The 23,548-nt window shown below is 37.7% G+C and overlaps 6 protein-coding genes across 13 annotated transcripts; 4 read left to right on the forward strand and 2 right to left on the reverse strand.

Moving 5' to 3' along the window:
• The first annotated feature begins 76 nt into the window (after positions 1 to 76).
• On the forward strand, positions 77 to 6,710 carry LOC107262791 (pre-mRNA-processing factor 39). Of its 4 annotated transcripts, XM_015729335.1 has the most exons (14): positions 77 to 201; positions 420 to 544; positions 637 to 945; positions 1,031 to 1,301; positions 1,416 to 1,453; positions 1,959 to 2,133; positions 2,239 to 2,489; positions 2,593 to 2,718; positions 3,480 to 3,628; positions 3,717 to 4,122; positions 4,207 to 4,371; positions 4,461 to 4,847; positions 4,938 to 5,224; positions 5,317 to 5,614. In XM_015729335.1, exons 1-14 carry the CDS (start codon positions 153 to 155, stop codon positions 5,612 to 5,614), a joined length of 3,036 nt encoding a protein of 1,011 aa, XP_015584821.1. In that variant the 5' UTR covers positions 77 to 152. The 4 variants fall into 4 exon arrangements, with proteins under 4 accessions (XP_015584821.1, XP_015584818.1, XP_015584819.1 ...); XM_015729332.2 differs by having other exon boundaries at positions 1,031 to 1,453; positions 5,317 to 6,710; XM_015729333.2 differs by having other exon boundaries at positions 1,031 to 1,453; positions 1,959 to 2,121; positions 5,317 to 6,710.
• Positions 6,711 to 7,122: 412 nt separating this feature from the next.
• LOC107262789 lies at positions 7,123 to 12,726 on the reverse strand. Its single transcript, XM_015729331.2, has 3 exons — positions 12,482 to 12,726; positions 8,165 to 11,426; positions 7,123 to 8,052 (listed from the first exon to the last, which is right to left on the reverse strand). Exons 1-3 carry the CDS (start codon positions 12,680 to 12,682, stop codon positions 7,904 to 7,906), a joined length of 3,612 nt encoding a protein of 1,203 aa, XP_015584817.1. The 5' UTR covers positions 12,683 to 12,726; the 3' UTR covers positions 7,123 to 7,903.
• Positions 12,727 to 13,465: 739 nt separating this feature from the next.
• LOC107262794 (dihydrolipoyllysine-residue succinyltransferase component of 2-oxoglutarate dehydrogenase complex, mitochondrial) lies at positions 13,466 to 17,898 on the forward strand. Its single transcript, XM_015729339.2, has 10 exons — positions 13,466 to 13,578; positions 14,057 to 14,239; positions 14,836 to 14,860; positions 14,921 to 14,972; positions 15,137 to 15,207; positions 15,297 to 15,424; positions 15,509 to 15,841; positions 15,924 to 16,099; positions 16,176 to 16,626; positions 16,708 to 17,898. Exons 2-10 carry the CDS (start codon positions 14,165 to 14,167, stop codon positions 16,840 to 16,842), a joined length of 1,446 nt encoding a protein of 481 aa, XP_015584825.1. The 5' UTR covers positions 13,466 to 13,578; positions 14,057 to 14,164; the 3' UTR covers positions 16,843 to 17,898.
• A 570-nt stretch (positions 17,899 to 18,468) lies between these two features.
• Positions 18,469 to 20,764, forward strand: LOC107262796 (26S proteasome regulatory subunit 4). Its single transcript, XM_015729340.2, has 4 exons — positions 18,469 to 18,889; positions 19,221 to 19,782; positions 19,860 to 20,482; positions 20,548 to 20,764. The coding sequence occupies exons 1-4, from the start codon at positions 18,887 to 18,889 to the stop codon at positions 20,680 to 20,682; spliced, it is 1,323 nt and encodes a 440-aa protein (XP_015584826.1). The 5' UTR covers positions 18,469 to 18,886; the 3' UTR covers positions 20,683 to 20,764.
• On the reverse strand, positions 20,685 to 23,143 carry LOC107262802 (yae1 domain-containing protein 1). 5 transcript variants are annotated; one of them, XM_015729351.2, is made up of 5 exons: positions 23,008 to 23,140; positions 22,661 to 22,772; positions 21,555 to 21,636; positions 21,327 to 21,441; positions 20,685 to 21,237 (listed from the first exon to the last, which is right to left on the reverse strand). In XM_015729351.2, exons 4-5 carry the CDS (start codon positions 21,405 to 21,407, stop codon positions 20,863 to 20,865), a joined length of 456 nt encoding a protein of 151 aa, XP_015584837.1. In that variant the 5' UTR covers positions 21,408 to 21,441; positions 21,555 to 21,636; positions 22,661 to 22,772; positions 23,008 to 23,140; the 3' UTR covers positions 20,685 to 20,862. The 5 variants fall into 5 exon arrangements, with proteins under 5 accessions (XP_015584837.1, XP_015584835.1, XP_015584838.1 ...); XM_015729349.2 differs by having other exon boundaries at positions 22,938 to 23,064; XM_015729352.2 differs by lacking the exon at positions 22,661 to 22,772 and having other exon boundaries at positions 23,008 to 23,143.
• On the forward strand, positions 21,445 to 23,088 carry LOC107262798 (DNA-directed RNA polymerase III subunit RPC6). Its single transcript, XM_015729342.1, has 4 exons — positions 21,445 to 21,655; positions 21,868 to 22,486; positions 22,549 to 22,710; positions 22,806 to 23,088. Exons 1-4 carry the CDS (start codon positions 21,576 to 21,578, stop codon positions 22,878 to 22,880), a joined length of 936 nt encoding a protein of 311 aa, XP_015584828.1. The 5' UTR covers positions 21,445 to 21,575; the 3' UTR covers positions 22,881 to 23,088.
• Positions 23,144 to 23,548: the final 405 nt, after the last annotated feature.

Below are 23,548 nucleotides of genomic sequence, written 5' to 3' on the forward strand. Positions count from 1 at the left end.
TCTTTGTTTTTATTGTATCAACTGTTGGTAAAACAGTGTCGACTGACTAAACACGTTTCTTTCACTTTCCCCGTAGATCACTGGGCCGCCATTACAACATTTCGTAGCGTTGAAGCGCGTTCTGCATCCTAGCCGTTGCAGAGAACAGAAAAATGTCGTCCGTAAGCGGTGACGAAAACGAAATTCTTCAGAGCGAGCCAGGTAGGTTTAATTGATTTGTTAAGCATTCTTCAAGCGGACAATGAGTGAGTAGATTTGCGTGACAAGCAGATACGCTAGGCTCTGGATAATGGGAGATATAGAACAAGCCGGCACGTCGCTGTTATCGCAGACTGCAAACCGCCATTAGTTTCGTGGCGTCGTTCGATTGCAATATTCACAAATAATTTCGACAATTGGTGATTAAATTGTGATTTTAGTGCGACGCACAAGATCCGGCCGCGCTCTTAAGACTACTGTCGTTGCCAAGAAATCGCCCACTAAGAAGCTTTTAGCTAGGGCTACACGCTCTCAGAAGAAGATTCAGGAAGTTGAGGAAAACGAGGTGAGATCGTTTCCTTTGCATTCTATTGTTTTCGTAACTGTTGTCATGTATTTGTTGACACTGTATTGATTATTGTAATTTATGATACTCAGGGTGGTGAAGTATCTTTGGGAGAAGAGGAGGCTGTATCTGAGATGGAAGATACTCCAGAGAATGGAATTCAGCGTTACAGTGATATTATTATTGAACACCATGAAGAGAACACACCTGGCTTACACCTTATAGATGATTTTGGAGGAACGATTGTCCACGATATTGAGATCAGTCAGAATATTCAGATCGAACAGGAACCACAAGATGTACCTGAGCTGGAAGCCCCTCCTCCACCGGTAGTAAGCAGTATAACGACGAGCGCTCCAATTTTATCTACACTTAAGGTGAAAGAACCAGCACAGCTTATGGTAGGAACTTTTAACCTTTTTATTTATTTTTCTTAATAGTTATATGTGTGGCTTTTTTCATTTGCAAAGCTTATCCGTATTACAGGAAGGACTTGATAGGACCGAAGCTGTCATCACCCTAGAAGAAAATAGCATGGAGAAGCTGGATATGATTCAACGTGGTAAGCACATTGAGTACACAATGGAAGTTTATGCCGATGAAGAGGAAAATATTGGACATATGACGGAAGTACTGGACACAGAGGAAGTGGAGTCTTCCAACACCAATACAGACCTTGGTATGGAACGGATGCAAGTCGACGAGATGGAACAAGAAATTTCACACGTGGGACAAACATCAAATGTAGCAGAGGACGGTAAGCAGAATGAGGATGATGATGCCGCCGCTGGCGTTGAAATCGTCGAGTTCGACGATAGTGAAAATTCCAATGGCAAAATAATGAAAAAGACTGAACCCGATACGGAAGCAGTTTCCGAGGATGAATTGCCGACCGAAGCAACAGCTAAGGTAATTATTTCTCTTTAACATAATCGACAATGTTATCTGAGGACCATTTAGTTTCTATATCATCTGCAATAGTAGTCGACAGATGCACTACGGTGTAGCCATAATACAAGTACAATTATTTCAACGTCCTGTTAACATTTTAATTAGAAGCATGAAGAAATGGACGAAATATCAGAGGATGAGTTCTTCCCTACCGAGTGTATGATCCAGGTATATCCATTCCTCTTCCTTTCCTGATAATGACAGCTGAATGAACTAGTTCTATGAAAGCTGTAAATTTAACATCAGCTTTTTGAGTTAAATTTCTTATAATAATAACGCCGTTTCCAGAACAGTTTTAAATGTTCTTTCACAATAATGGATGGTGAATCCTAAAATTCAATATTTATTTCTTTTTTCCCCTAATTCATATTCCATTATAAATTTTTCTTTTCCAACATCCTGGATCGCATACAGATTCAGAATATAAGGCATGTTCTAAATGCAATCACTTTAAAAAAACCAGGATCCGGAGACAGAAGCAGTTTCGGACGAGGAACTTCCAGCTGCCGCACCAGCAGACCTAGGAGAAACCGAGTCTGTATCTGAAGATGAATTACCACCGGATGGCGACAAGAAGAAAAAGGGAACAAAATCAGCTAACAAAACGCTGGAGAAAAAAGTTAAAGGTGATGACGGAAGTATGCATTATTTCCTACATAGTTTTATAAAATCAATCCGTTTATCGGCGGATAGATTTAACACAGTAGCAGACGTAGATCACCTCACCTTCTTTCGTTCTCCAGGTAAACGCAAGTTAAATGCCGACGGGGAATATGATCCCAGTTCCCCAACCTCGGAAAACAATGACGAGACGCCAGCGAAGAAAGTGGCGCTCGCAACCGACTCTGACACAGCTGATAGCAAAGTGGATGCTAAGCCAGCATCGCCTAAGAAGAAGACCCTTCCAGAACTGGAAAAGTATTGGAAGGCAGTGAACGAGGATCCGTCAGACTTCACAGGATGGACTTACCTTCTGCAGTACGTGGACCAAGAGGTTAGTTAAAAAAGACTTATTAAAATTATCCCTAGGATTACTTGATATAAAGTTCATTTGCAGAACGAATGGCTAAATGTATTATGTGATCGTTTAAATGCAGAACGACGCCGAAGCCGCGAGGGAGGCGTACACCAAGTTCTTGGAGCGTTATCCTTACTGCTACGGCTACTGGAGGAAATACGCCGATTACGAAAAGAAGAAAGGCAATCCCGAGAATGTCCAAACGGTGAGTCGACACGTTTACTTCATTGATTAGGCTAGTTCTCATTATGATACATCATTTAATTAACGGAATCTAATAAAAATAGCTCGAGTTAGGAAGACGCGTGGGCAGTGTGCACGCACGTAAATATGGTTTTCCCTTCCAACAGCCTAGCACGTCTTGCGGCACCTATACGACTCTCTTCGTTTACCGATTAGCTACTTATTTAATTATTCTACTAGAAACTACAATGCTACTACGTATTAGTGACTTATCGATATCAATATACCAATACTATACGCATAATACGTAAGTCAAGTCAAAGCTTATCTCCATTTACGATACCGTCGTGACAATTATTATGTGTGTGTTGTTATATTTACTGTAAGCATTTGTACACGTAGCTTACTATCGAAAAGTATTGTAACCTAAGCATAAGAATGCGGTACCTTACTTAATGTAAGTAAGATGGGGGTCGGGTGTTGATTGAGTCAAAGTCAGAGACAAAGACTTAGGACGTGCACGTGCCAAAGAGGGAGGAAGAATGAGTGGCGGAAGAGACAGAGGCGCCCCGATCGGAACACTCCCTGACTTTAAGGTGAATGCACAATGCTCTGCAATCTCTGTGTTAATTATATATGTTTATTTACAGTTCGCGTGTCATACGTGAGTATACGTTACAATGAACCGTAATGCTTAACGAACGCTAAGACATAGGTTTAACGTTACCCATCATCGGCCCAACCAGTTGTAAGCCGTTCTAAACGTCACGATTCATTATACAGGTATTCGATCAAGGTTTGAAAGCTATTTCGCTCAGTGTCGACTTGTGGCTTCATTACATCAACCACTGCAAAACCGTTTACGAAAAGGACGAGGAGAAATTGCGCGAGCAGTATGAAAGAGCCATTGAAGCCTGCGGACTTGAGTTCAGGTAGAGTCGGTCGTCCCTTTTGTGCTCTGAATAAATTTTTTATTTATACGGATTCGACAAACAAAAGTTATGTCTTTACGTGTCGCAGGTCTGATCGGCTCTGGGAAAGTTATATCAAGTGGGAATTGGAGGGAAAACGTCTTAGCAGAGTAACTGCGCTCTATGATCGTCTCTTGTCTACGCCTACTCTCGGCTACATATCCCATTTTGAAGCTTTCCAAGAGTTTGTCTCCTCAAATCTCCCAAATAGAATCCTCAGTGTCGATGACTTTCTGACTCTACGCGCTGAGGTTAAGGCTTTGCTTAAATCTGATGACGCCATCGCGGCGTCCGCTACCGATGACGCACCTCCTGGTGAGGAACCACCACCTCACGAAGTTCCACCCACCGACGAGGAGACCAGAGCCATCAGAGAGAAAATAATTAGTAGTCGACGTAAGATGCACAAGGTCAATGTGAACGCAGTTGCTGCAAGGTGGTCTTACGAAGAAGGGGTAATTATTGGCATTCATCATGCCTAATTATTTTTTTCATGGAATAATATATATCTGAGAATTTGATATGATGCTCCATAACAGATAAAAAGACCTTACTTCCATGTGAAACCACTTGAGCGATGTCAATTGAAAAATTGGAAAGAATACCTGGACTTTGAAATTGAACAGAAGGACCAAAACAGAATAGTCATTTTGTTTGAACGATGTCTTATAGCTTGTGCTCTTTACGATGAATTCTGGATGCGGGTGAGCTTCTGTTAATTCTTTATCTCGTGTTGGATATTCGTTATTGATGCAAAGATAAGACTGATTGTTTTCTTTCTCTCTACTTACAGTTTGTTCGCTATCTCGAGTCGCAGAAGGGAGATAATGTAGATAAAATCAGGGACGTGTACTCGAGAGCATGCACGGTCCATCATCTGAAGAAGCCAAATTTGCACTTGCAGTGGGCGACCTTCGAGGAAGGTCAAGGTAACTTCGAAAAGGCGGCAGCCATTCTTGAAAATATTGACAATGCTCTTCCAAATATGCTGCAAATAGCATATCGTCGTGTGAACTTGGAACGGAGACGTGGCGATCTCGAGAAGGCTTGTACCTTATACGAAAGTTATATAAGTAACAGCAAAAATAGGACTATTGCTAACAACATTGCAGTAAAGTACGCACGATTTCTATGTAAAGTCAAAAATGACGTGGATAAAGCTGTTAAAGTTTTACAGAAGGTACGTATAGAATGAACCTTTCTTGTGTTTAGATATTCTGGTATCATTCTTAGATGTAACGATGCTGATTGTAATTAATGATTTATCAAGGCGACCGAAAAGGATAAAGACAATCCCAGATTGTACCTCCAATTGATAGATCTGGGTATGCAAAGGAATCCGGTAGACACACAAGAAGTGGTTAGCTACATGGACATGTTCATTGAACGCGAGCATGCCGACCTGGAACAGAGGGTTCTATTTGCACAACGGAAAGTCGAATTTCTAGAGGACTTCAGTCCTGACATTCGACAGGTACTCAAAGCCCACGAACAGTTTCAGCGATGTATCAAGCAAGCAAAGGAACGCAAGAAAGCAAAGAGCGACGACGTTAAAGGGTGAGTCGGTAGAATTTTATTATTTTGCTCGAGAGAATTTCTATATGCAATCCGGATGAATTCTTTGTCTTCATCGTTGTTGTTACCTGCAGGGATAGCTCACCTCCCAAGAAAGGCAAAGCCGGAGAGCAATCCAGTGTCCCACCTCCACCGTCAGTTGGATCTCAGTCTTCGTATCAGTACAGTAGTGGACCTAGTGGACCGTATCAGTCCCAGCAACAATTTCAGAGTGGTCAATACGGCGGACAGGGCGGTTACCAACAAGGATATCAACAGTATCCTCCACCTTCAGATCCAAATTATGCGAATTATCAGAACTGGCAGTACAGTCAGGGTGGTCCTCAGGCGTATGGACCTTACAATCAATGGGGATCCTACAATTATTACTAGTGCATGAGTCAACATCGCTCGAACAACGCATAACTTTAATTTCTGTACATTCAGTGGCTTCTCTACTTGTGTCATGTTCAAAGGATTTCTAGGATAACAGGTATTCACGACCTTGAACCGCAAGGAAATCCTGAGAGAGGATCTATGGTGTTCGAAAAAGAGAAAGAAAGTAATTTAAAAAAAAGAAAGCAAGTGTAGACGCGCCACGCTTAAATGCGAGCAAGGCATATTTTCTTCGAGTATGTGTTTTGTCCGTCTATTTATCTTTGACGATTTACCACTATCTTGAGAAATTTTATATGAGCGTACAAATGGCGGCGGATGCGGGAATGTCGAGTTTCACTCTTCTCTCTTTTTTTGTTCCTTAGACAATTACTCAAGGAAAATTTTGCATGTTCCTTTCTGCTGAGTCTAATTGAGATTATTTTTTTGCTTTCGTTTTTTTCTTTTCGTTCCGGTAGTGCGGAAGTACTCGCGGCAATCTTCTTAGTGTGTACGTTTTTCTTTCCTTTTTTTTTTTTTTTAACGAGATATTACAAAAGAAAAGTGGAGAAGCGAAATTTTTTAATTGACTCATGCATATTTAACAAGATCGCATCTTACAGAATATTTGTCTTGCGTCGCTGCTCGAACTGAAAAATGGCAAATACACGTTCCTTATTCTTGGACTATGTAAAGTCAAAAGCATGAAAATGATAAGAATCGAATTCAAGTGATCTTCGATTGAATTAAAAAAAAAAGAGAGAAACTAAGGAAACAAAAACGAAATAAATTAATTATTGATCTTTTATCTATCCGTTGAAAACATGCTTCGGTATGATTGTCATTAATTTAGGATGTTTGCAGTCTTAAAATTTGAGGAGAAAAATGTTGATAATTGGAATTGAATGTGACAACTATTGACTATAACAACTGATGGAAGTCTAGTGAAGAGATAAATACGAGAATGATTGATTCCTTGAAAACCATTATTTTGATTAATTAGAATTGTAGAGGGAAGAGATCGATGAAGTAATCATAGGTTGTTTGTATAGTTTTCTCGTAGATGTAAGGTGTGACCGATCTTCTAATAAATCTTTTCCAGACTCGAATAATACATCTTCTCAATACCTGATGACTTTATTTCACTCGGATTGGAATGATTTAATGAAAAATGAACGAATAATACTTAGAAATGTTCAATTTCCTTCGTCCTTATTGAAAATCACTTGTATTTACGTCTTTGAATTTTCGTGCATCTAATATATGTCTTATGGAATGGATAGCGAACTAAAGTGTGAAATGAACTCGGAGATGCGTAAATGGAAACGTTGAAAACGTAAGAGAAATGAAATTAATTGAATTTCTTTTACCACTATCACTGCATGTGTGAATAAATGTATTGTTTATATTGAAGAAAAAAATTTAATATACACTGCAGCCAATCTGAACTTTCATATTAGGAACTCTACAATGAATTGTAGGGATAGCAAAGTCCGTGGGACATACATTTGGCAATTAGTTTTGCGTTAATAATAATTATTAATCTTTATTAATTAATGAAAAAATATCACAATTTTAGATACTGAACAGACCTATCATGATCAGCCATGTTGGTGTTAACTGTCTTACAGTTATTTAAAATACGAAATGCGTAATAATTCATTGTTTTATGAAGTATCTTAAATAAAACGCTGTCGTCTTTATCAGTTTTGTGCTTTTCACAGAGAATTAAGTAAACCTTGAAAACTCTAGTTTTAGGTTGGTTCGTTGTGATGACGATCCCCCAATATCATAGCGCTTAATTTTCTTTTACTGCTAATAGATCCTTTGTTGTGTCAGTATCTCTTAAATATGTAACATAAAGATCAAATTGTCAGTAACTTTTTTTTTAAACAAGCTTAAGAAGTTCAACGATTATTAAAACTTGGCACGATATACGTATAAAAGTATATATAATATTACAATAATATTTTACCCTATTTTTCTAATATCGTAAGTGAGAACACGAACGAGGTCGAACTTCTAAAAATCCACGTAGAATGATCATCGAGAAGCTTTTAGAAAGCAATTGTCATATAGTTTGTATCACTATAAGTCATATATATATGTGTATATATATATATACACACACATACTGTAGCTTCTAAACAAGCAATCCATTGTTCCGATGGATCACTGCAATTTGTAAGTGCAGTTAGACAGTATCAATGCTTTCATATAAGTTAGACCAAACGTTCTAGAAATTTTAATAGGTTATTCGTTATTTCTGGGAATATATTAGTTTAGTATTTAGCATTAAATAGAAGTTTAAGCAACTATGGCACTCGAAGCCATTTGGTTAACGCCACAGGTTCCGTCTCCACGATAGACCCTGTAGTAACCTTGTTCACCCCACCTCGGGCCCCAGCTATTCTTTATCGTCCAGTATGGTAATTTCTTGTTGAACAGCGGATATGCTGCAAGGTAAATAAAATCTGTGTTACAATGGACTTACATGATGGACAATTTGCATCGTACAGTAAATTGTGTAAACGAATTTTTCTACAAAATAAAAGAATCTATACTCACTGTGTATACCGTAGCCAACGATCAGAACACCATGATCTAGGTTATCCGGACTGCATAAGAATTTGTAGGGATGAGATACTCCTCCCATATAGAATTGCATAGCATTTGCATTTATCCCAATTGAAATTGGTCCATTCGACACTAACCATTTAGCCATCAGAGTTTCATTCGAGGTGATATTTACAGCGGATGTAATTACCACTTTGGCTTTGCTTTTATTAAAGTGGCATTTTTCATTCTCAGCTTCGTATGGATAATCTTTTTCTAATTCCAGACCACCAAGATTCTCTATTGCTCTGTAGGCATTGTCTGGGAGACCACCGCCGCAGCCTTGGTCCAAGGTATCGCAATCTACCAGTTCTTGTTCGGAGAGGGATAAAAGCTTTTTGTACTTAATTGCATACAAGCTTTCAATGTTACCAGTGACAGAAAATGCCCAGCATGATCCGCACTGTCCTTGATCCTTAACCTCTGTCACCACATGGCGATCTCTCCAGTCGAATTCAGTTGGTAATTCTATATTATCTGGTATCTCAGCCATTGGCATTGGTATGTGATTTTCCAATTTTAAATCCGGTCTGAGGCCTAAATATTTCTTCCTGAATTCTTTTGTACTTAAATCTGCAAACATTGTTATTCCGTACTTAGCAGTACCTTGTTCGTTTTTCTGTAGTTCCTCAATGACATTCAAATTTTTCTTAAAGATCTCGAAGCGGTTCTTTCTCTCCTTTGAAGAAGAATATGTCTTATTAAAATCTTGTGTGAATTGTTGAAACATTTTTTCATACTTAAAATATTTTGCTTGATTCATCATTTTTAAAGAGTAATTCACACCACGCAGTGACCTCTTTCTTCTGGGTGTCTGATTACAATTGACTTTTACATCAGGAGATCCTTTGTCTAACCAGGGCTGGGACCACACTTTTATTAGACAGATTTTAGTTTCAGAATCTGGTTTTAATGCACAATTGTTCTTGGTACCCTTTGGACAGTTACTAGTACCCAACTTGACCTTTATCTTGTACAGATTCCCAGCGACTACCTGTACACTGGCTTCCTGGATCTCCACGAGAATCGGCTCGTTTGGACCCTCAGAATTAGCTGAGAATTTCTGAAGTCCCATGCTAGCATATTTCACTACCTCAGGATCGCTTACGCTTATGGAATTCACTCCACCGGGTATTTCTCGTTTTTTCCTCGTCTGATCGCAATTGACTTTTACATCAGGAGATCCTTCGTCTAACCAGGGCTGGGACCACACTTTTATTAGACAGATTTTAGTTTCAGAATCTGGTTTTAATGCACAATTGTTCTTGGTACCCTTTGGACAGTTACTAGTACCCAGCTTGACCTTTATCTTGTACAGATTCCCAGCGACTACCTGTACACTGGCTTCCTGGATCTCCACGAGAATCGGCTCGTTTGGGCCTTCGAAATTAGCTGAGAATGTCTCAAGTCCCATGCTAGCATATTTCAGTACCTCAGGATCGCTTACGCTTATGGCATTCACTCCACCGGATATTCCTCGTCTTCTACGGGTTACATGATTATTCACTTCCTCCGGTAAATCACAACAGGAAGATTTTGCAACCTTAGCAGTATGCAACAACCTCTTTCCGTCGAGATGTACTTCTATTTTACATCGTTTTCTCGGCGGTATAATTTTATTGTTGCAATTAAGTTCGTGTCTTGAGTTCTCGTCGCAACTTGTGCTCGCTATTAACATAGTGATACGGTAAATTATACCATGAGAATAAATTGTCGTTGCATTTTCCACAGCCACGATGATTCTCTTGTCACTGTCAGTATCAATATCATCTAGGATATCCACAGCCTTCTTAGCTAATTCATTTATGAAGTTAATTTCAGATTGAGGCAACTTGCTCGACAGAGCTCTTTTCTTCCTGTTTAATGCAACTGGTAATTCTTTGCTTTCAGCAGACTCATGAGACTCCTCTGAACTATCTTTTACTTGTACTATTCCTGAGGTTTGGACTTCTTCACTAGAGTTTGATTCGGAATGGGAATTATTAAGTTCATAGGTGTTCAAATTTGTTACTTGAGTTTGCTTGTTGTCTTTGGAACTGGCTTTAGTTGGAATATTCTCTTCGTTCACTTTTACAGCCACAATAACTTCTTCCGTGACTGGCACTCCAGTGCTTGATAGGGTTGATACTTCTGTATTAACGGACACATTGAAGTCTTCCAAAAACTCATCAAATTCTTTGAATTTATCATTAAAAAACACTGCTTCTTCTTTCTTATTATCATTATTTAATACTATTTTCGTGAGAGTTTCCTCCGTTACTAGAGTACCTGTTTGTTCGGTCGTGATTTCAACAACGGTGGTGTTTACAGGATTCCCAAAGAGTTCATCTATTAGACTTCCGTAAGTAGCGGTCTTTGTTTCCTGAGTGAGCTGGTCATAATTGCTCGTTTTAACAAGAACATCCTGCACAGATTGTTGATTGTTCAGTCTAGACGAAACGAGAGAATCTGCAGCTATATTTGGACTTATGCTCGAGCTTAGCTCATTTTCTACTCCTTGACCCTCTGTGCAATTGTTCTTTGTTATCTGACGACTATTTTCCTGCCAAGGTCGTTCCTCAAAGGTTACTTGACACAACTTGATAGGTATATTGGACTGCAATGAACATTCAGATCTGTCGATTGGAGTACTGTTCAAACAGTTAGATTCTCCAATCTCTAACAAGAGGTTATATTGTACTACGTTAGAACCTGGTGGTACAGCACGTGTTACTCTAACGATGCTCACCAGTTTATGTTTGTAATCTGTCTGACCTGCTTCGTCCATTGATTGTACCGCTTGTTCTGCAAAGGCAGAGAGTCCAGGTAAAGTAGGATTTAGTTCGTACGGGCATCCTGGACAGTATTTCAGATTGGATGCTCGTACAGCTATAAATGGTTCATCATTTTGATCAGCAGCAGTTTGGACCTCATGATCCAATTCTACGCTCTGATTCAGAATCTGTTTATCCAAACTCTCGATGACATCTTGATCCTGTAGATTCATATCCAGGGAACTTTCCTGTTGCATCTGTTGTACTCTGTTGACTTCGTCCTCTTGTACTTGAGGATACAAGTACATACATTGTATCGAGCTTTGTTGAACTTCTATTACACCAAGCTCGTGTTGTTTCAGATTAATGGCGCAAGCTTCTCTAGGACAGGAGGATGAGTCTCCATCGCATTCTGGTTCAAGATTTAAGGTCAGCCTGTAGATGACATATGGCGGCTCTAACTGCAAAAAATAATGTGAAATCATATCTTTCAGCATTCTCAAATGCAAAACATGCGACATATTAATTGAAACATATACATTGTATCTTGTGAATATTATTCGGTGTTATTTTATAAATGATAACTTATTGACACAGAGTTATACGAGCAAATTTTTTTATATCATAACTTCTCATGGTAATTCAAGATTGACTGTGAAAAACACAAACTATTTCTAGATAAATATATCAATATATTGTTGAAACTCTGCAATTTATCTTTAATACTATATGAGTATATATTTCAAATCAGTAACAATATATGTATACTGCAAAAGAAGATAGATATATCCCTACGTGTTAAAATATGTGGCAATGACATACATAACTAGAATGGAAATCATTTTACTGCGCAACTTCCCAGTGCAATAATCATTGTAAAGTGAGATAAATCTAAACTGACATATACATTATCATAGTAAAATACCAATTAAAAAATATATAACTTCTCACACAGTTTATACAAATTATTTGACATTATCATACTACGTAAATGTAAAAACAAACAAAATAAGTAATGAAATGAGTTTTGCTCCATAATTAATAAATAGAACAAAGGAGATAAAAGTTATTCATCAATGATAGTAGTCGAGATCGAAAGACAAAAGAAATACCATGTCACCAATTTCGTCATCTGTCATGTCATTAATTTATGTCAATTCGCAACATGGCACTGTCACGTATCAAAGGGCATATTCCGTAATTGGACCACAGTTGTGGTTATTAAATTTCAGCCAATGACATCGATTGTTTTTTGTCAGCAGTCGAAATCAATCAATGCAACTATGCAAATATCGATACAAATATACCCAAAGTTATATGAAAATCATCAAAGAAAATAGCTAATGGGATATTAAAATATAAGAATGCTAAAATATCAAATTCGTAAAAACAAAATTATTACTTTGTATCTCATAGCGTTCTACGAGATCAGAAGTCAGTAAAGAAGAAAGATATTTTTAATCCAAACATATACAGATGACAGAAACAAGAAAAAAAATAATAAAGGAAACATTACCAATTTCTGCGCACTAATGAGGTTACCACCCTTGTACGTGTGTCGGGTAGGGGAATCTTCATTCAGAGAATTTAGAGCACTTTGTATTAAGAGATCAGAGACACTCTGCAACGGTATATTAACAGGATTTGAAAATACATGAAGGAAAAGCACCGCAAAGAGAAGCGCACGACTAAACACTCTGATCCCCGGATCTGCCATCTTTCTGGCTCTGCGTCGCGCGCCAACTGATGCTTCGGTCCTTATATTGCCTAGTACTTAAACTCATTTTATACAGTTATCTATTTGCCATAGCAAGTTATATGGATCAGGCCAACTAAGGATAAACTGTTTGTTTTCAAAAAACTAATTTCTGGCATGAAGTGTACATACTAAAAACACATTTTTTTATTTGTCATGAGAATATAATGTTCAAAGCACATTGAGTAAGTAGGTACGAGGTGTTTTTGAACGGAGAAGTGCGTAAATTAAGAATGTGACTTCAGAGGTATTCTGGAAAATTACAAATTAGAGACTTCTCCATTACGCAATTCTGAGTTAATTGTTTCTTTGTATTATAAAGTAACTTTCAGAGACAAATTTGTAGAGAGAGGTGGGCGTCACACAGAGAATGTTGACATTTTTTTACCATGGTTTGACGTTTCATATAATCTAAGGCATATGTCGAATTCTTATCTCTTATTGCCAGCTAAACAAATAGTCATTTTCATGAATATCTCGTCGAGAATTTTTACAATTATTCTTCATTTAATTTTCACAGATGTAACTAACGTTTGCTTGGGTTGTTATTACGAAAGAATTTTTAAATTTATTTCAGAACCATTAGAACAATTTTATTACATAAATTTAATATTGTTCGTAATTAGTCTAAATTTTGCACATGCGCATTTTACCGACTCTCAGAAGTGTCACCATCTACCGGCAGAACTTCGAAAATACTTCGAATTGCAACCTTGCTGAACTCGACTTTACTTCATAGGCTCTGGTTCGCCCTGTGATCATTTTAATAACCTCACCATCTTCTCCATTACGCAATTCTGAATTAATTGATTCTTCGCGTTATAAAGTAACTTTCAGAGACGAATTTGTAGAGACAGGTGGGCATTACACAGAGAATTTTATTGACATTTTTCGACAGTGGTTTGACGTTTCATATAAACTAAGGCACATGTAGAATTCTTATCTCTTATTATCAGCTAAACAAATATTCAATTTCATGAATATATCGTGGGGAACAATTAATTATCCCTTAATTAATAATTAAGTATCCCTTGTTGATCTATATCAAATTATTCTTCATTTCATTGTCACAGATGTAACTAAAGTTTGCTTGGTTTGTCATTCCGAAAGAATTTTTAAATTCATTTCAAAACCATTGGAACAATTTTATGAGGAGTCAGCCATAAGGAAAGGAAGGAAGGGAACAATTTTATTACATGGATTTAATATTGTTCGCAATTAGTCTAAATTTTCCACATACGTATTTTACCGACACTCAGAAGAGTCACCATCTACCGGTAGAACTTGGAAAATATTTCGAATTGCTACCTTGCTGAACTTGGCTTTACCTCATAGGCTTTGAATCGCCCTGTGATCATTTTAACAACCCCACCATCTTCCGAACGGCCCTGTGCCTGTCTACCGTCACGAGAACGGGCACCGAGTACGTTTTTCTGCCCGAGGATGGCCGCAATGCTGTCCAACTGTTCGCGGATTGTACCGCGGACCCTTTCACGTTTAACTGTCTCTCAAACAAGGGTAAGTTTCTTATAAAATTTTGTTTAATAAACTTCTGGTCGTTTAAGAAATTTTTCTGGCCAGACATCAGAGCGGTTCCGGTTGAAATGTCTGCTGGTGTAAGATATTCGCGAAGTATCAAACTCAAGATGTATCTCCCCCCTCACGTTATATAATCGTTGCGATATATTTTCGCATATAGCTTCGCGTCTACCTGCACTGTCAGTTAATAATATTGAGTTTTGAGCAAGCCTGCATCGATGCTCTGTCTCTCGGGTAAATGCGGCAATCTCCCCACCTTACTCTTAGAATTACTTAATATCTTATTTCTCGATGGGAGATACTTATTTTGGTCTTGATAAAGTGACCGTGCTCCTTTCGGATTCGTTTTCTTTCGGCCGATTTGTTATGTCATTAGAAAGATTCGCTGGGTTGGTCTACTATGTAAAATTGGGTCACTATGCTGGCATACTCTTTGTAATAGAATGACTCTAATCATTATACTGGCAAATGAATATGAATACCTAATTTATGAACCTTTTTAGTAGTATTGTAGAAGTCGAATTATTTAATGTTGTAGTAGTAATATATTTTGTCTATTTTTTTATATTTTACAGATCGTGAGGTCTTTGCATCGTGAAGGTATGATGATGGTATAATGTACAGAAAGCAATGTACTTTTACTATTCTAAATTTTTGCAGGACGTGTCTTGCTGCTTCAAACCAAAAGTGTAGTGGAGAAAGCAACTCCTTTGTAAGTTGAAAGATAAACAAGGGTAAATGCTTCTTCAAATAATGTTGTAATATGACCCAAGGCCTTTCACTCTAGTCAATTTTAGTTTTTACTAATGTGAGATAACTGTTTGACACAATTGATAATTGACTGACTTATCGATAGCATATTTTCTCGATGTTTAGACATGTCAAACATAATGTGGCTCATTGCTGGAAAATCCAAACAAGGCAGATTCGCGCTACTCCGTCACTATGTAAGTCATAATCCTTTAGTTACATGGTGAACATAAACTATTCTGCATACAGATATAATAAGTAGTCTGTTGAATTATTGAATTCATAGGGGAGATCCGAGAAGTAGTAGTACCTCCATTTGCTGAAAGTGTGAGCGAAGGAGATGTCAGGTGGGAGAAGAAAGTCGGGGACCAAGTCAAAGAAGATGACGTTCTTTGTGAAATTGAAACTGACAAAGTAAACCATACTGCATACATCTTCCCCATCTATGCAAAGTATAAATTGTTAAATGTTCATTAAACACTTACAATATTTTAACAGACATCTGTACCTGTCCCATCTCCTGGCACTGGAGTAATCAAGGAACTCTTTGCTAAGGATGGTGACACTGTGAAACCAGGTCAAAAGCTATGTACTATCGACATCGGCGCAAGTGGTGGTGCTGCACCAGCTGCCAAAGCAGAAGCTCCTACAGCTGCTGCACCAAAGCCAACACCACCTCCACCTCCATCTCCCTCAGCAAAACCTGCAACCGCAGCGCGTCCTCCACCTCCACCTCCACCACCACCACCACCTCCACCACCAGCTTCTCGTCCACCAGCTCCACAAGCACCTGTGACCTCTATGCCGGTTGCTGCCATTAAACACGCGCAGGTAAAGCTTCGTCCTCTTCAATGAAAAATCTCTCGAATAATTTTGCTTCGTAAACAGTAACTGATCTCTGGAATTTTTTCAGTCCTTAGAAAGCGCGAAGGTTCAGTTGCCCCCACAAGATTACTCTCGTGAAATCATTGGTACTAGGACGGAACAACGAGTTAAAATGAACAGAATGCGTTTGCGCATCGCCGAAAGACTTAAGGAGGCTCAGAACACAAACGCGATGCTCACGACTTTCAATGAAATCGACATGAGGTAAATTAATCTATAATTTACATTAAGAATTCTAATTATATAATATTCAGGCTACTTAACCGAGTCACGTCTACAGCCGTATCATAGAATTCCGCAAAACGAACCAGGAAGCCTTCACGAAGAAGTATGGATTGAAGTTAGGTTTCATGAGTCCATTCATCGCAGCAAGTGCCTACGCCCTCAAGGACCAGCCGGTCGTCAACGCAGTCATCGACGGAGGTGACATAGTCTACAGGGATTATGTGGACGTTAGTGTCGCGGTGGCTACTCCAAAAGGTCTCGTGGTACCTGTACTCCGTAGCGTGGAGAACAAAAATTATGCCGAGATCGAAATCGCCTTGGCTGCCATGGGCGATAAAGCCAGGAAAGGTAAGATCTCTGTCGAGGACATGGACGGCGGAACTTTCACCATTAGCAACGGCGGAGTCTTTGGCTCTCTCTTCGGCACACCCATCATAAATCCACCTCAAAGTGCCATCCTTGGTATGCACGGAGTCTTCGACAGACCAATAGCAGTCAAGGGCCAGGTAAGAATACTTTAAAATCGTTCGTCTTGGCAGCATTCCTTGATATTGCAGAAGATGAACTACTCAATGTGTATGTTCTAGGTTGTGATCCGCCCAATGATGTACGTAGCCCTGACTTACGATCATAGATTAATCGACGGCCGTGAGGCCGTGATGTTCCTACGCAAAATTAAGGAAGCCGTCGAGGATCCTAGAGTTATTTTAGCCGGGCTTTAAGCACCGCGAACGACCTTATCGCATCATTACGAAAACACGCCTCCCATTATCCTCCGTGACTTTTGTACGATATCTTGTATTATATTACGTTCACCGAGTGTGTCGCGTATCAAACTCATCCACTGTGCATCGTTACGTTTCTTCAGATGTTTTTTCTTGTCTTCTCGAATCACAACGTCCGCAGTTACTTAAACAAAAATAGTCACGGACGTTCTCACAAGTGGACAAGTTTTAGATTCATTTTTATCCTTTTTTTTTAAACAAATATATTGTTCCTCACATTATTCGGATGTTTAACTGCATATTGCTCTTAAAATCCTTTTGTGGGATCTCGAATCCGCTCGTTATTTTTTTTTTAATGAGATTACATCGTCGAATAAAATCCAGCTGAAAATTATTACTAAATTGAAAAATTTTCTAAGTACGCTACTCGCTGGTCATTAAACGAGGTCCGATATATTGAGGGTGTTCTATTAGTTCAACATCGCTGCACATGAAAATCCGCTATCGACTATGAACGCTTGTAAATAATGTAAGAAAGTTGTACTCTGTAATCAACCTAGACGGAGGATATGTCGAAGATGTAATGACGTTAAGCGTTCATCCAGCGATGGTCGTATCGAATTCCTCATGAAATCAGTACAGCCCCGTGAATGATATCCTGACGAAATTGAGAAAATGACTATTGTAAGTCACCATTGTTAACATTGTGTTAATTGGAGAAACAACGCGAGTCTGTCACATGTCTGACGATTATCAACAACAAGAAGTCCACGCGTTCCTTCAGAGGAAAAAAATTCTCAAAATCGTGACTCCTGATCGGAATATAATTTGAAATAAGTTTAGTCGCGATTAAATCTTGAACCGACGTAAGAAAGTCGTACGAGGAGTATTTGTAGTAAATGAAATTTCGCAATAGTTTCTATTTATTGAAGGTTGGCCGCGACGTTTTTACCAAGGACGTCCCGGGGAAGCGAATATTGATCTAAGCTAGAAGCCGATAATTATCGCAATTAGTTGTACCTTAAAGTAACAATAAAATTACACCACATCATACATATTGTCAGTATATTGCGTTATTTGTCAATCGCAATGAGTGCTCGGGTAAGAGTGGCCCTAATATTTATCTAATTTTTGCATTTTTCAAATTCCGGTTATCGGCCACGATGAAATAACGATATTCGCACTAAATATTGCGAATTTCATCCTTTTTATTCTGTTGCTGGTTCATTAATTGTATTGTAAATAAAATGATAATTCTCGGCAGCTCATTGCCCATGTTCGTTTACATTGCTCTGGAGATGCAAGGAACGGTAATCGGATATGAAAATATTGAGCAAATAATTTAATGTCCTAATCTTTCACGAACTTGAACAGAATTAGTCTAAATTTTTAAGGGAGAAAATTAAAGTATTTAATGTTGTTGCCTCGACTGACTTCAAGAACGAAAAATTGAACAAGGGTCTTCCCTCTTCCCTCAAGGGAACATCTTCTTTATGAATCAGAGTATTCGCTAATTATGATTAAAGTAACTAATTTTTTTAATAGAAGTAAATTTTCATCTCTATAAGGAGAGAACAATTGGATGGAAAGCTCGATGATGCAATTCAACTTCCTAATGCCTTTCTAATGCACCATATAACTACGAACCTTATCGATATTTAACACATTGTATTATCAGATATTAAAACAGTAATGAATTACATTGTTTTCACAAATGCACTAAATTGGAAATGAGAACGGGTACAATGACTTAATTTATTCCATCTTACGCAAGCAATTGTATCCTTATGATTCTCCTCGCGGGGATTTGTATATTATTTAATTGTAGAATTGTTTTTTTTTTATTATTTCTTTATAGTCTTTTTACAAATAGTGTTTTTTATCTCAGATTGAACGAGATAAATCGAATTTCGAATTGTATTATTAGTAAGATGGAGTGGGCTATGATGGCGCTCGCTGTCGACATGCGGTACGGAAACAACATGGCTGAATCTAGTGAATGACTTTGTGGTTTCACGGAATTGTCAAATATTAAATTGAGATGGTAAGAGACATAAAAACAGTGAAATATAATTCAGAATTTTGATCAATTGACGTATTGTTTGCTAATACTTTTAATTTATCTATTTTCTTATTGATACTATATTCAATCTGTATATCTTTTCATAATCTGTCACACAATAGGTTATCTTTAGATTGCTCTATAAATTCAGGAGCTCTTTGTTATATGTTGGTGTGATAAAGTAACAAGTATATTCACTTTAATTTGTGTATATAAAAAAAAATACTATGAAAATGTATAAATAAGTTATTTAATTACAAAGTAATTTGCAATGCTGTTTGGTGTATCAAATTCTTTTGTGTTCCACATTTAGGGTCAGAATCAGTCAGGAGCTGGTGGTACGGGTGGAGACAAGAAGGATGATAAGGACAAGAAGAAGAAGTATGAACCTCCAATTCCTACTAGAGTAGGCAAAAAGAAAAGACGTACAAAGGGACCAGATGCTGCTTTAAAACTGCCTCAAGTGACTCCTCACACACGCTGCAGGCTTAAGTTATTGAAACTGGAGCGTATTAAGGACTATCTACTTATGGAAGAGGAGTTTATTAGAAATCAGGAAAGGTTAAAGCCCCAGGAAGAAAAGAATGAGGAAGAAAGATCTAAGGTAGATGATCTCCGGGGAACACCCATGTCTGTTGGCACATTGGAAGAGATAATAGATGACAACCATGCCATAGTATCTACCTCCGTTGGATCGGAGCACTATGTCTCGATTCTCTCCTTTGTTGACAAGGACCAGCTAGAACCTGGTTGTTCCGTTCTATTGAACCATAAAGTCCATGCAGTTGTAGGTGTTCTGGGAGATGATACAGATCCCATGGTCACTGTTATGAAGCTAGAAAAAGCTCCACAGGAGACTTACGCCGATATTGGAGGTACAGTCAGCAGCAATTGATATCATCCTTTGTTTTATAACTTTCAAAAATACCAATGTTTTTTAATTTTATTCTAGGTCTTGATACTCAAATTCAAGAGATCAAGGAATCTGTAGAGCTGCCTCTGACACACCCTGAATATTATGAAGAAATGGGCATCAAACCACCAAAGGGTGTGATACTTTATGGACCACCGGGTACTGGAAAAACTCTCTTAGCGAAAGCTGTGGCTAATCAAACATCAGCAACCTTTCTCAGAGTCGTCGGCTCTGAGCTCATCCAAAAATACTTGGGTGATGGACCGAAACTCGTCAGGGAGTTGTTCAGAGTCGCTGAGGAACATGCACCATCAATTGTTTTTATTGATGAAATCGATGCAGTAGGAACAAAACGATACGATAGTAACAGTGGCGGAGAACGAGAAATTCAACGTACCATGTTGGAGTTGCTTAACCAGTTGGATGGTTTCGACAGTCGAGGAGATGTTAAAGTAGTTATGGCTACTAACCGAATCGAAACTTTGGATCCTGCTTTGATTCGACCAGGACGTATCGACAGGAAGATAGAATTTCCTTTACCAGATGAGAAGACGAAGAGGAGGATCTTCAGTATTCATACAAGCAGGATGACATTGGCACCTGATGTCAACCTGGCTGAACTGATCATGGCCAAAGACGATCTCTCTGGCGCTGACATTAAAGTAAGTTAGCTGTTAGGAGAGAATGCATGTATTTTTTGTATTAAAAATTCGTTCTCTTTTTGCAGGCAATTTGTACTGAAGCCGGACTCATGGCGCTGCGTGAACGTCGTATGAAGGTAACCAGTGAAGATTTCAAGAAGTCAAAGGAGAGTGTTCTCTATAGAAAGAAGGAAGGTTCACCTGAAGGATTGTACTTGTAAACTTAAACATGTTTCTATTCTTTATTTCTAATTAAATTGTGGAAGTAAATTGCTAAATGAATAAAATTATACTCAAAAAACATCTCTTGTTATAGTGTCATTGCATACCTTAATTAGGATCTTCTTTTTCCATCTCTCTCATATTCTTAATATATTGTTGATTGTTAGCATTAGCTAATATTATAATTTTGTTTCACTTATATCAACATTACAATCCTTCATAAGTAGTTCAAAATATTCATGTAAACGATCAAGAACTATCGTGGAATGCTTTCTCTGATCTTCAATGATATCATCAATTGATTTTTCATCAAAAGTTTCATTTGATTTTTTGGTCCTTGTATTTTTTAAGCAAATATAACATTCACCTCTTCTTGTCTTATCAAGAATAGATGATATTTCCAGAGGATGATTATGATCCTTCGGTAAGCCAGCAGCAAGTCCTTTATATCTTCCTAATTCAAAGGCAGTTTTAAATGCTTCTTTGTATCCTTTGTCAAAACCTTCTTGGAAAACAGACTGTCTTCCATCCTCGATACCTTCTCTGAATCCGGCCTAAATAATACATATTAATCATCACTCCTTATTAGATTACATTCAGGGAAAACTATATCACACATTCTCAACAATATATTCGTTGCTACCTTGACAGCAGCATTTGTGAGCCGGTTCCACGTTTTCGAGGCTAGCTCGAGTACGTCTTCTGTGTTTTTTTGATCGTCCATTATTCACACTGAAATTTTTCTTATCAAGCAGAATCTAGAGATAAAAGGAAGAGATGGAAAAAATTCATATCAAAATAAGAAGTTAACCTACTAGCATAAGGGAACAGTGTAGTGTTAATAAATCAACGTGTAATTTGGTTGTCCTACCGAAACGGAATCCTGATAAAAATGGAAATAGATCCTGGTCCATCAGAAGAACATAATGTAAACGCGTCCACAGAAGATTCACCTGAAATAATAGAACAAAAGTATGATTTTTCTTTTACCAATATTCAATAAATACACATTAGGTTAGGAATATCCATCGTCATACACATGTGCTATCATATGATGAAATATATAGTTGTTAATTTATGCATTCTTAAACAATAAACAGTTATGACAGATAGCACAAATATAATCTATATCTTCATCAGGCGTAAAATTTTTTAATTAAATGTATTATGATTTATATTTCTAGAATAATTGCATTAGCACATACCAAAACAAAGGGTATCTCTGACAAAGACATTTTATCAGAAATGCCAGATGTACAACCAGTGCAAAGAGCTTTGGTTATAAACAAACTCTTGTCGCAAGGATTGTTGGATCTTTATAAGCAGGACAAAATATTGTTGTACCGTCTTAAAGATCCTAATAAAGTTAAAACTGCCAAAGGTGCAGATAACGAAGAGAAAATTGTGTACACTATTATTGAAGAAGCTGGTAACAAGGGAATATGGATAAGAGATATCAGGTTCAAATCTAATCTAATGCCAACTCAATTGAATAAGATTCTGAAGAGTTTGGAAACAAAAAAATTTATTAAAGCCGTAAAGTCCGTGGCAGCTAGCAAGAAAAAAGTTTACATGCTTTACAACTTGGAGCCAGATAGATCAGTTACTGGTGGTGCTTGGTATCAAGATCAAGATTTTGAGGCTGAATTTGTTGATGTCCTTAATCAGCAGTGTTATCGATTTTTGGAACAAAAAAGGAAGGAGACAAAAGATTGCAGAGGTGGGCCTATAGCTGCAAGGAATATAACATTCGCAACATCAAGAGAAGTCTGGAAATTTATTTCGGATCTAGGAATTAGTAAGGTATGCGATTGTTCGTAATTGAAGTATTGTGCAACCTAATGAAACATATTATAACTGTTTAGGTGAAATTGTCAGTTGATGATTTAGAAATGATACTCAATACATTGATTTATGATGGTAAAGTGGAAAAAACACTGTCAAACGATGGAACTTATTTGTACAGGGCAGTCGAACCTTTATTGGAGCCACCAGGTTTGATTAAAGCTCCTTGTGGTGTCTGCCCTGTAAGTATATATACTTTTTCTCACAATCTTTCTCACTCATTTCTTCACTCATCTTAAAATACCTGTGAAATATATTTTTGTTCGTCAATTTACAGGTAAGAAAAAATTGCTCCGACTTTGGGGATGTCAGCCCAATAAATTGCCAATACATCACAGAATGGCTAGCATAATGTGTATTTTAATTCTTTTTGTCATTTTGTTAATAGTATTGATATTCAAGCTATTACCAAGTGCCATTAAGAATTCTTCAATCAAATCATCTCTCAAGCTTATATTTATTTTTAGTTATCCGCTTACTGTTATATTTGTAAAAATGCACTATGACCTCCAATAGGGATATCCGCAAAAGAAAATATATTTTTTTTCTTTATAACTTTATTGATCTGTTATAAAGTGTCTTTACACCAATTCACATCACTCCTCTAATACACCTGTCTTCAGGCAGGTGACAGTAGGAAATTAAAAAAATAAAAAGTACATAATCTTATCTGAAATGTAATTTAAAATATGCATATATTCAGTTGGTAGAACTGCACATCACTGACCGTTTCCCTACACACGTGGGAATATTTCCCGGAAAGAATGACCACAATCGGAAACACTTCCAAGCATTTTCCAATCGAAAAAAACTTGTCAACACATCATTTACCATGATTGGATTGTTCTTCGAATTTTAAAGAAAATCTGATTTCAATACAAGATAACGTGTTACGTATCAATCCGATAAGATCGCATCGTCAACAGCAAACGTAACATCCTTCGATAATGATTATTTCCCTAAGCGACTTATACATCTAAGAAATTTTCGTTTAATAAATCAATAAGGTTTCTCGATACG

This window comes from Cephus cinctus, unplaced genomic scaffold, assembly GCF_000341935.2.
Source record: "Cephus cinctus unplaced genomic scaffold, Ccin1 Ccin1_scaffold0129, whole genome shotgun sequence".
Classification (NCBI taxonomy): Eukaryota; Metazoa; Arthropoda; class Insecta; order Hymenoptera; family Cephidae; genus Cephus; species Cephus cinctus.